Source organism: Periplaneta americana, chromosome 3 (assembly GCF_040183065.1).
Source record: "Periplaneta americana isolate PAMFEO1 chromosome 3, P.americana_PAMFEO1_priV1, whole genome shotgun sequence".
NCBI lineage: Eukaryota > Metazoa > Arthropoda > Insecta > Blattodea > Blattidae > Periplaneta > Periplaneta americana.
The window spans coordinates 9,379,635-9,392,866 of record NC_091119.1 but is presented as its reverse complement, the minus strand read 5'-3'; the positions used below and the strand labels follow the sequence as shown (position 1 = coordinate 9,392,866).

At 38.7% G+C, this 13,232-nt stretch overlaps 1 protein-coding gene across 2 annotated transcripts in view; it reads left to right on the top strand.

The window, feature by feature from the left end:
• The window catches only part of LOC138695786 (ras-responsive element-binding protein 1-like), a 333,822-nt gene that overhangs the window by 298,377 nt on the left and 22,213 nt on the right, over positions 1 to 13,232 (top strand). For both annotated transcript variants that reach the window (XM_069819983.1, XM_069819984.1), the window contains exon 3: positions 7,741 to 12,295. In XM_069819983.1, the coding sequence (XP_069676084.1) occupies positions 7,741 to 12,295 (4,555 nt within the window). The remainder of the gene's footprint in view (positions 1 to 7,740; positions 12,296 to 13,232) is intronic.

Genomic DNA, 13,232 nt, shown 5'->3' with positions numbered 1-13,232 from the left:
AGCTTGAGTTTTGAGGGTGCTAGAAACAATAGACTGTGCCGGTACTATTTCGCATTGTCTGTAATGAGGCGTTATTAGCTATCCTAGTGGTCAGCAACTATCTAATGTTTGCAAATTTACTACGTATTGAGCTTCGTAACTGTATATACTAGACTGTGCTAATACTTTGGCTACGGCCCTTCTATCTTACACTACGTGACTTGAGAGGGGAAGGTAGTCGCCACACTATTATCCATAACAAAAACATCAGACTTGCAGGAATTTCAACTTAATCATAACCTATCGCTAATAAAGAATAATTTATAATTGTATTATGTTTATTCACTACTAATTCTTTAAATACTATTAAAATGGATTTGAAGGTATTGGGATATGGTGGTAGGGACTGGATACTCTTGCTCAGGATAGGGGCCGATGGCGGGCTTATGTGAGGGCGGCAATGAACCTGCGGGTTCTCTTTGTAAGTAAGTCTTTAAATACAGAGTGCACAATCTTAATTTAGCCATCATAATGGCCTGCATAAAGAACAAAGTATGCCAAATTCAATAAATTTATAGCAGAAATACGAAAGTTGAATATGGAAACGTAAAAAATAAAACTAAGTGAAATAACATATTATGAAATATATACAAATATAGGGAACACAGCAGACCACATGAAGCTTCGCTGGGTGTCCAGGTTTCGAACAAGCAACCTCACTCGTTCCTTAATAGCAACATTAAAACGGCAGTAAAAGAGAAAATATTGATGAGAATGTCCACACCTGTGGAGTAACGGTTAGCGCGTCTGGCCGCGAAACCAGGTGGCCCGGGTTCGATTCCCGGTCGGGGCAAGTTACCTGGTTGAGGTTTTTTCCGGGGTTTTCCCTCAACCCAAATATGAGCAAATGCTGGGTAACTTTAGGTGCTGGACCCCGGACTCATTTCACCGGCATTATCACATTCATCTCATTCAGACGCTAAATAACCTAGATGTTGATAAAGCTTCGTAAAATAACCTACTAAAATAAAAAAAATGATTAGAAAACTATCAAGAATGGATGGCTGGATGGATTGTTTGTTTGTTTTAGTTTTGATTGGTTGGTTTTAGATTTGGTTGCTTAATTGGTTTTAGGTTTGGTTGATTGTTTGGTTTTAGGTTCGTTTATTTGGTTGATTGGTTGGTTTTAGGTTTGGTTGATTGATTGGTTTTAGGTTTGGTTGGTTACTTGGTTTTAGGTTTGGTTGGTTACTTGGTTTTAGGTTTGGTTGATTGATTGGTTTTAAGTTTGGTTGGTTGCTTGGTTTAGATTTGGTTGGTTCGTTGCTTGGTTTTAGGTTTGGTTGGTTCGTTGCTTAGTTGATTCATTTTACTTATGGTTGGTTAGTTTTGAATTGTTGGTTTCTTGGTTGTTTGGATGATTTTACTTATGGTTGATTAGTTTTAAATGTTGGTTGTTTGTTTTACTTATGGTTGATTAGTTTTGGTTGGTTGATTTTACGTATGGTTGGTTAGTTTTGGATTGTTGGTTGCTTGGTTGGTTGATTTTACTTATGGTTGAGTAGTTCTTGATTGTTGGTTGCTTGATTTTACTTATAGTTGATTAGTTTTGGTTGATTGATTTTACTTGTGGTTGGTTAGTTTTGGATTGTTGGTTGCTTGGTTGGGTGATTTTACTTGTTTGATTAGCTTTGGTTGGTTGATTTTGCTTATGGTTGATTAGTTTTAAATGTTGGTTGTTTGTTTTACTTATGGTTGATTAGTTTTGGTTGGTTGATTTTACTTATGGTTGGTTGGTTTTGGATTGTTGGTTGATTGATTTTACTTATGGTTGATTAGTTTTGGTTGATTGATTTTACTTATGGTTGGTTAGTTTTGGATTGTTGGTTGCTTGGTTGGTTGATTTTACTTATTTTTTATTAGTTTTGGTTGGTTGATTTTGCTTATTTTTTATTAGTTTTGGTTGGTTGATTTTGCTTATGGTTGATTAGTTTTGGTTGGTTGATTTTACTTATGTTTGATTAGTTTTGGTTGGTTGATTTTGCTTGTGGTTGATTCGTTTTGGTTGGTTGATTTTGCTTATGGTTGATTCGTTTTGGTTGGTTGATTTTACTTATGGTTGGTTTTGGATTGTTGGTTGCTTGATTTTACTTATGGTTGATTAGTTTTGGTTGGTTGATTTTACTTATGTTTGATTAGTTTTGGTTGGTTGATTTTGCTTGTGGTTGATTCGTTTTGGTTGGTTGATTTTGCTTATGGTTGATTCGTTTTGGTTGGTTGATTTTACTTATGGTTGGTTTTGGATTGTTGGTTGCTTGATTTTACTTATGGTTGATTAGTTTTGGTTGATTGATTTTGCTTATGGTTAATTAGTTTTGGTTGGTTAATTTTGCTTATGGTTGTTGGTTTTGGATTGTTGGTTGCTTGATTTTACTTATGTTTGATTAGTTTTGGTTGGTTGATTTTGCTTATGGTTGATTAGTTTATGTTTGATTAGTTTTGGTTGGTTGATTTTACTTATGTTAGATTAGTTTTGGTTGGTTGATTTTGCTTATGGTTGTTGGTTTTGGATTGTTGGTTGCTTGATTTTACTTATGGTTGATTAGTTTTGGTTGGTTGATTTTACTTATTTTTTATTAGTTTTGGTTGGTTGATTTTACTTATGGTTGATTAGTTTTGGTTGGTTGATTTTGCTTATGGTTGATTAGTTTTGGTTGGTTTTGCTTATGGTTGGTTGGTTTTGACTTTAAAATATTGAATCTGTAATATAAATCGCAGAAATCTGTCATAGGTACTTAATCATAACAAATCTCAGAGGATCTGTTTCTTTTGATGGGATGTATTAGTAGTAGGCCTACGGATGGGTGACGCTCCTCATTTGTCTTCCCTGTTGTTCATGAGACACATTGGACTTCCCTCGTTCCTCTGTGCTCAGCTTCCTATCGGTGTTAATAAAACTTGATGACGTACACACGATAATTAGGAAGTTGAGGTGTAACAAACCGCAATCAACGGGATGGAAAGACACTTGAGGGCTGAACTGAAGATAAGGGACTTTATTTTAAGCGTTTCTCGAACGCAGCTTCCTCCTCCATCGACACATCCTGCAGCCGTTGGCATGGAAACGCTTCCAAGGCCTTCGTGGGTTAGGAAAGTTTGTTGACGACAGATGATGTATCCGAGCTGAATCATCTTGCGGGATCATTATCTTTAGAAGTGTATTTATGAATGTCCTTTTTCTTGGTTGCGTGTTTGAGGTTTTTCTTAGAGGTTTCACGAGAAATGTGACGTAAAGAAAAATGTAAAATATTGGTTGTCATCGAATTTAATCGCATGAGGATCATTATCTCGCTTCTTAATTTGTGAGTTTATTTCCCAATGCAAAATCTGACAATTCCTCATCAATTTTGTTTTACAAGCGCTTGTAGTAACAGTAGAGTTGGTGTAACAAGATATAAAACAGGTAACATGAATCATACGTTTAATTTACGATGAATTTATGTGAGCTTAGAAATATTACTGTGTGTCCTATTAATAATTGCATTAATAAATGTTTTCTATCATCGTCATTATGTTTTGTTCCATTTTGAAACCGTTCTGCTCACTAAATGGAAATCATTTTCCTCTCTCTCTCATATATATATATATATGTATATTTATATTTATAACCTCTGCAGTTGCGAGCGTCGTTAAATAAAACAACATATATATATATATATATATATATATATATATATATATATATATATATATATATATATATATATAAAATATGGCTGTTTAGCTTATTTTGTTAATCATAACCATAACTGCAGGACTTATTTAAAATTCATATTCTTAAGCTGTTATTCAAAAGATATAGTACAGAAATAAAATTGTTACTGCGTATTTGCACGTAAACGAAAACAAATGTTCATTTTCTACTTGGCACAAGTACTTCTTAATCCCAAAAATATACATCACTTTATTCCTAAATGCATTGTAAATAATTTTTACATAAATTCACTTAAAATAGCTACAGTATTTATATAGTAGAATAGATTTTAATGTTATTTTGCCACTTATCAAATTGTTATTAAAATCCAATAATCACATTTAATGTCTCTGAAAAAAAACATTTTCGAAACATGATTTGAATTAACACTTCATCTTATGTTTTACAAAAAATTATCTAGGGCCTAATATTTATTTCGATTAAATAGACATTTTGCTTTATAAGTTACATTTTTATTAAATATTGTTTCTGTGCATCATTCTCGGTTTGATTGGCTCGTAAGATATCAAATATAAACGTAATCTGTACAATAGTCCAAGAAAAATCGTCATACAAAGATATGAGACATGCTAGAAATATTTTTTTTTTCGTTAAACTGGAGAATTCCCACGGTATCTTTGAACCGTGCCGTTACGTTTAGCACCAAATTTAAGTAAATACACAATCTTGCCAACATAAGAACACGACGTTGTGTGTGGCGTCGTTGGAGGGAGAAATTTGTTTCTTTTCTCTCTCTACCTCCTTCGTTCTGAACATTACTGAGAGATAGCACCACTGTTAGCTACAAGATATATTTGCGCAAATATATTGAAGTAGATTACGTGACCTATTACGTGACTTAGATGAGAGTCTCGAGACAAAACAGTTTTGCTATATTTCTTTTTTTTATATATATATATATATATATATATATATATATATATATATATATATATATATATATATAAAATGTTAAGCACAGGAACGCCATTTCGTAATTTTATTTAAGAAACAAGCCAAACAAATTATCTTTGCATCAAAAACGGATGCTCCCTGGACCAAATTATCGTATTTTATAATTGTTTGAATGCAACAGAAGCCAGAAGTCTTGCACTTGACTAATGCAGTGAATTATTTAAGAATATAGTCGCGAATTTTACTACCACCATTTCGATTGTGTTTTGTTTGGCACGGCTCGGTACGGCCTGGTGACTAGTGGCCAGCGAGCAACGTCGACTATCGACATTGCTCTGCCGTGGGTATTATCCAGTTGTTCCTTTTTTTATATCAGGGCTGTTGCAAACGTGTACTTCCATGAAAAACAAATCGCATAAGGGAATTATAATGTTGATTCTGTCTTTATAGAAATCGGAACCACTTACTTAATTTTCATATCTTAACTCTATTAATATAATTACATTCTTAATTACAAAATAAAGGAACTTCTCTACTATAGACAGCATCTATACAAAATGACATTTTATAAATTTAATTGAGTAAGTTACCTCTTTTCCTAACCAGTAAAAGTCACAATGCCGTCTAAATGTTAAGAAATTTATCTTTCATTGTGACGTCATTTGGAAGTAAGTGTTGATTTCCTTTTTTATTTTCTCCTGTATCAGAATAAAAATCGGCAGCTTTTACTGTCCACGAAAACAGATAAGCTTCCCAGTTGAGTACATTCAAAGAGTTCTTTAACAAATTTAACTGATACTAGGCCAACTTCGAATGTTCAGAATATCAACAAAATTTGGCATATAGGTGCAGGTATTATACTGGTATCAGTCGATGAACTTCGAAAGAGATTGGGCGTAAGCTGCAAGCAGTGTTTGTTCAGAGGATGTTAGATTATGATACAGATAAGTAACGCATTCTTCCTACTCAGCTGTTTCCGAATGGGTCGCATTCAGTAATTCATTTCCCCTATTGAACGATATGGGAAGGTTCTCAGTAGCATCCATATTCATACATTATCACGAAAATTATTTATAAATAATTGATGGTGTATGAATCGATTTTAAATTATTGCATATCGATGTCTTTCTACGTATCAATAAAAACGGGGGGAGGGGGAAAGATATTTCGTCATAATATACAAATATTTATTTACGCCATACTTAATTATAATTTTTAATGAAGCAACAGCATATGTAGACACCAGAGAAAATATGAATTATGGAGTCAGAAGCATTGTCCATTATTATTATTATTATTATTATTATTATTATTATTATTATTATTATTATTATTTAATATGTCCGTATTAATTGGTTTCAAAATCAAACCAAACGGACATTATAAACTAATAATGAAAACAAAAATAAATATTATGTTTTTTATATAGAAAAGAATTTGGACCACCTCTGTGGTGTAGGAGTCAGCATGTTGGCCTCTTACGCAGAGGGCCCGGGTTCGATTTCCGATCGGGTTGAATTTCCTGGTTGAGGTTTTTCAGGGTTTTCCCTCAACTGTAAGGCAAATCCCAGTAAATTCGGGCCACAACATCCCTGAATATCACCGGCCTCATTCATCACCGAAATCATATTCATAACAAATCGGTAATACATATACAGTCGCCATCTAGTTCACAACAATAGAACCAGTTTCAACACATGCCTTCGGATTTCAACCAAAGATTAACTCGCGATATGACCAGAGATGTTAAAGCGAGTATAAATAACAGGGAGAGAGAGAGAGAAAAAAAGAGAATTTGTCATTTAGACTTATTTATTATATATTGGAATTAGGATATAAATTGTAATTACTTAATTATGCATCATTTTTAGTAAATATTTTATTATGCGGGGGTTTTTTTAAAGATGTTTTTATTAAAAGTACCAGGTCTCTTGGACCCTTGCCCTTTACAAATATATGATTTTATAAATTGAAATGTAAATAGGTTTTGTTAAGGAAAATTGATTACTAAGACCGTCAAAGACGGAAGTATTTGTTTGAATTTATGTTATGTTTTATTATGCAGTATACAGCTTAAGCTCCTTAATGTGTATGATGATATTTAAGTATTAATATTAATATTACTACGTTTTATTGTTTCAATATATATTTCACTTCTGGTAGTGTGGAAGAGAAAACCTTGTGCCCTTATCTCTACCAGATTAAATAAATAAATAAATAAATAAATAATAAGTAAATAAATAAATATTCCCATAGTAAACCTTAATAAAATATTTTGGACTGGAGATATAACTGCATCAGTAGTTTTATAGTAGTTTTGGTAGGCTTGAATGCGAACCAAAATTCCAGTAAACAAATGTATCCTATTTCAACTGCTTGAAGTGTGACACAATTCCCTTATAAAATTGAAGGGTTTGGTGCAAGAAGGGCCTATCACACTTTTGCATCATTTTTTTTTATATACCAGGCACCATCTAGTGTGTACGTTCACGAGTTTTTTTATATGCTTAACCTTGTTAAGGCCCATTCACAATGAAAATTAAACATAACCGTAACATAAACACACAAGTTTGCGTCCAGGCTACCAAATGGGATCATTCACAATGATTCACATAAGCATTGACATAAACATTACTGTAAGACGTTAACATGAAAGTTTGCAAACTCCAAACTTTCATGCTTATGCTTACGTGATTTGCAAACAGAACACAATCGTGGAGCGCTGAAGTATACGACAGAATATGAGGAAATGGCGTCGTTGTTATGTTTCCATGGTTACCAAGTATGTGTGCTGTTATGTTCATGTTCCCATCGTGAATGATGGTATGATTTCTTGATTTTACCGTAACGTTTACATTCTTAAATTAACGCTTACGTTATGTTTAATTTTCATTGTGAATGAGCCTTTACTTTCGTCACTGAAGAAGAGGGCATAACTCACTGCTTGCCTTCTTGATGAAGGAAGAGTATTTTCTCTCAGAAGTTTAAAATCGTGGGATAGGCTCTTCTTCCACCAAGCCCTTCAATTACAGCCTGTTCCAATGTGTATACACGTAGTCACGAGTTCAACTCATTTTTTTTTTTTTTGACAGATTCACCGATGGATTCCATTACCAATGCCAATTGTGGTGCAGAGATTCACCACGAAGCATCTCGAACAGACGCCGAGAACTACGAAAACATTCCCCCGACAACGAAGACTATCAACGAAGAAGTAGAAGAAAGTAATGAATGTAACACAACGAATGAAGACGCTGTCAAAGAAAAGAGCAGCAGTAACGAAGACAAAGGCCGAAGCAACGAAGTTGACGCAGTCAAAGGAAACAACGAATCTCAAGAGAACAACGAAACCAGGACTCGAACCGAGGGCTACGAGGTTGGCAGCAGTGATGCCGAGGAAAGCTGCGGGGAGTCCGAGATGAAGTACCTGTGCCCGATCTGCAACGCCGCCCTGAGCACGCAGCACGACTTCACGCTGCATATTCGATCGCACAACAATGACAGCGCTGACGAGGCAGTTGCCTGCCTCAAGACCTTCACCTGCAAGATCTGCTCCAAGGCGCTCAGTTCGTCCAGCTCGCTCGATCGCCATGTTCTCGTGCACTCGGGCGAGCGACCTTTCAAGTGCCGCATCTGCGGTGTCGCCTTCACCACCAACGGCAACATGCATCGCCATATGCGCACCCACAACAGCCCCGCGTCCAAGTCGGAGAGCAGCAACAACTACGAGAGCGATGGCAGCACCGACAGCGGCGGGTCCTTCAACAGCAAGAAGAGCCCCCTGTCTTCACCCCCTCCTGGCAACAGCGCCGCTAAGAAACGACGTGTTGGCAACCACACGCCTTCCCCAACAGAAACCAACAACAACAAACCATCATCGTCACCACTCCCCTACCAGTCGCCAAACAGCAGTGAAAACGGAAATAAACGCAAGTTACCAGAGCTGTTTCCTTCCGATGGTGCTGAAAGTGGAGAAACTGCGAGTAGGAGAAGAATGAAGGGCAACCAGCACGACTCTTCTGGGAGCTCCCCTGAGCAGTCTCTCCACTGTCCTGTATGTGACAGAGAGGACTTCCCGTCTCTGAACGTTCTGGAGACACACATGGAGGAAAACCACCCGGACCACCAGATCCGTTGCAATGTCTGCGACATGTCGTTCAAGAGCCACCGAGCTCTGAACCTTCACATGATTCAGCACGACAAGAGCGACAGAGCGAATAAGGGCACCAAATCCGGTCCCCAGCAGCAACAGAGTAGGTATGCCGTGCACGGATTTCCTGATCTCACGTTCGTGGATTTCTCAAGCCATAAATTCCCCCAAATTGCTGTTGCGCTCTGCGAGAAAAGTCTGCATAAACCATCCAGTGCCATCAAATTCCAGTGCGATAAGTGTGGGAGAGCCTTTCCTTGTGCCACTGCCTTGAACATCCATCAGAAAGACGGCCACGGTCGATCTTGCGACGATGATGCAGCAAATTCTGATGGACCTACAGATCTCAGTAACAATCGCAGGAGAATTTCCACAGCTGGGAGGAGTTCTGATACTACAGGCGAGTCAGAAGAAGAGATTGAAGAGCGCAAGAGAGAGGACTTCTTTGCAGGTCTCGATCTGCAAAATAAATCAATTCCTTCATCTCCTTCTATTTCATCTGAACATTACCGACCACGGAGAGATGACATGTTTGAGAATTCTTTGTATTTTAATCCCTTAAATGGAGAGAAAGAGAGCAGTGCCAGGGAGAGTGGGAAGGATCTTGCTGACATCCAAAGTATCATCTCTGTGACGTCCGCTGGTGGATTAATCCAAGACCTATCCAAGTCACCACCACAAGTCAATATGATGTCTCCTGACTGTGGAGTGAGGGGAAGTATACTTGACTCAGGAGCTGGTGAAGAAGAACAACAGGATTGCTTTGCAGCTGAATTCAGGCGTATGAAACTCAAGGGAGAATTCCCATGCAGGCTTTGTACTGCCGTGTTTCCAAATCTCAGAGCTCTGAAAGGCCACAACCGATCCCATCTCTCAGCCAGCGCTGGTCTGTTTCGCTGTAACATGTGTCCTTACACAAACCCTGACAAGGCAACTTTGGTCCGTCATATGAGGACTCATAATGGAGACCGTCCTTACGAGTGTGCTCTGTGTAACTACGCCTTCACAACTAAAGCAAATTGTGAAAGGCATCTAAGGAACAGGCATTCCAAATTGTCTAGGGAGGAAGTGAAGAAATCGATTATTTATCATCCTTCAGAAGATCCCACAAATGATCCAGATCTTCAAACAAAGCTACAACCACGAGATGAAGTAAAGAAGTCTTTGGTTTTCAGCAGTCAGCGTTCAGCTTCACTTGAAGATCTGAATTCTTCTGAACATTCCTCAAACTACCAACATTCGTTAGATGATCACAAAAGAAATTATTCACCCGATGATAAATTGCTGGCATTACAACAATACGAGGAATTAAAACACGAATCCAGGCGGACACATTCACCACATCAAAACATTGTTGATCATCGCTTTACAGTTTTGAAACAAGTTCGTCCATGGGAAAAAACGCAAGAAGCTGCAACAATGACAATCGGTGTGAGGGAAGACGATACTGGAGGTCAAGACAGCACCCAAGAAGGTGATATAGATAACGAAACCCAAACCAATGAAAACATATCAAGCATCGAAGCCCTAGTCAACTTAACCAAAAATAACAATAACACTTTTCCTAAGATACCTATAAATGAAAGCCAAAGATTGCCAGTCAAGGAAACATTGGAAATGACATTGCGACATTCCTACCAGTCTCCAGCAAGAGATGTGGATTCTCCGCTAGATCTCAGTATGGATGCATTAGATTTGAGCAAGAAAAGAGATTCGTACACGAAGAATTACACAGGCACGCCAAACAAACAGTCAGATGACTTGGAACCGCAAGACTTGTCTACAAAGTCTCAAGCCAATGAGTTCAATAACAATAGGAGATCTCCTGGCCCGATATTTATCAAGTCAGAGCAGAGTCTCAAGGGCGACGGAGTTAGTGGCCACCCACATGGCTCCTTGGCTCAGCAAATGCTGACAGCAAGCAGGGGCACCACCATGTCACCCCATCAGCACAGTCCTAGTCCTAACACAGCTTCGACATTACCAAAGCTGGATATAAACTCTGCAACTCCAGGATTCTACGGCAATCCACAGCTGAACCATTTGTACCTTAACAGCAATGGCTTCCCTTTCCACCAGTCTCAACCGCCCTTTGCCCTTCCTTATTTTATACCCCACACACCCACCCTGCTGCAGAGTTCCAACATGGAAGAATTCAGATCTCGACTTCAGAAAGAACTGATCAACAATTTGCAACTCTCGGGTGGAACATTGTTTGATTCTGTGGTGATGGCTTCAGCAGCAGAGAGGTTACAGGCATTCCACCAGCAGGCATTCTCAGACTTTTCAAGAGGTAAATCTGACGTCAAGATGGGCTACAATGATGTAAAAACAGAAGATGTCAGACAGCCGCAAGTGCTGACACCCAAAGATCTCGAAAAGTCTGCATCTGGGAGTGGCATCAGCAAAACACCGCCACTAGTGAAGGTAGCGGTGGCACCGAAGCCTGTGAGAGAACGGGATAATTCTTCAGTGAAAATGGTTATCAAGAACGGAGTCCTGATGCCCAAACAGAAGCAGAGGAGGTACAGGACAGAGCGTCCGTTTGCTTGTGAGCATTGCTCGGCCCGTTTCACTCTGCGTTCCAATATGGAGCGCCATATCAAGCAACAGCACCCTCAGTACTGGACTCAAAGGCAGAGGAGCAATGTGGGGAACTCTGGGCCAGGGAGGAAGAGTCATCCTATCCCCACCAGCCTGTCTGCAAGTCTCAACATTCCAAACCACCAGGATGTATCCCGTAAGGCTGAAGGAGACACTCCCAGTACTCAACCCAAGAACCACTTGATGGCACGACACTTACCGACTGTCATCAACGTTCCAGAACCACCAAATGATTATCAGATCTCACACTTGCTCCGCGACAATTTGAGCTGTGGAAGAGGAGACGGTGATGCTCAGCATCAGATTATGGCACCAAAGATCAAGGACGAGCTTTCCATCGAGTCAGCATTGGCAGAAAGCGTCCACAAAACCAAAGATAATTCTAGTATAGTAACTAATAATAATAATTATAATAAGACGTTGATATCGGAGGAGGTTAAGCAGGCTATTGCTCAGCAATTGAAATCAAAACTGAACCATCCGGCCCCGCTTGCAGAGGGGGTGGAGGAGACTGAGAGGAGGGAGACTCAGGGCCGAGAAGAGGCTAGGAAAGATGTTGAGGAGGACAATGACGATGACGACGAGTTGGTGATAGATGAGGAGAAGGATGTTGAGGAGGAGGTGTCGGAGGAAAAGCAGCTCAAGGATGAAACCAAAGAGAAATTTAGTGAGAGTGGCAGCAGAATCATAGTCAACAGCAGTGTGAAGGATGTGGACCTTGCCAGTGTCTCAAGGTTACTGGACAACGCGACAACCCAAACGCAGGCTTTCCAGCGTTACTTCCGAGGCACCCAGGATGGAGAAGATGCTCTGGAGGGCAGCGAGGAAGAGGAAGAGGGTCTGGTGGCAGGCAGCAACAGCGAAGGCAACAATTCGGGGAGTGACGAAAACAAGTAAGAATTCTGTTTGTCAGATACTGTACATGCACAATGATGAGGTTACCAGATTTTTTTTCATGGTTTCCGGGGACAGATATGTTGTTGTTGTTGTTTTCTAATGCCAGGCATTTGACAATAAAGTCATTTTACCTCTTGCACTCCAATATTTTTCAAAGCTATTGTCATGGTCAGCCACTGAAGCACAGATTTTGAGATGTTCCGAATCCATTTCTTGGTTTGAGTTGCACAATGGGCAGTTATGGGACTGATATATTCCAATTCTATGAGATATTGAGACATGAAAAAAACTATTTTTAATATTTATTTTTGTTTTCCATTCATTTATATTGGTTTTACACATTTTAAACAATTATTTTATTTACTTACTTACTGGCTTTTAAGGAACCCAGAGGTTCATTGTCACTCTCACATAAGCTCGCCATTGGTCCCTATCCTGAGCAAGATTAATCCAGTCTCTATCATCATATCCCACCTCCCTCAAATCCATTTTAATAATATCTTCCCATCTACGTCTCGGCCTCCCCAAAGGTCTTTTTCCCTCCGACCTCCCAACTAACACTCTATATGCATTTCTGGATTCGCCCATACGTGCTACATGCCCTGTCCATATCAAACGTCTGGATTTAATGTTCCTAATTATGTCAGGTGAAGAATACAATGCGTGCAGTTCTGTGTTATGTAACTTTCTCCATTCTCCTGTAACTTCATCCCTGTTAGCCCCAAATATTTCCTAAGTACATTATTCTCAAACACCCTTAATCTATGTTCTTCTCTCAAGGTGAGAGTCCAAGTTCCACAACCATACAGAACAACCGGTAATATAACTTTTTTATAAATTCTAACTTTAAGATTTTTTGAGAGCAGACTGGATGATAAAAGCTTCTCAACTAAATAATAACAGGCATTTCCCATACTTATCATCATCATCATC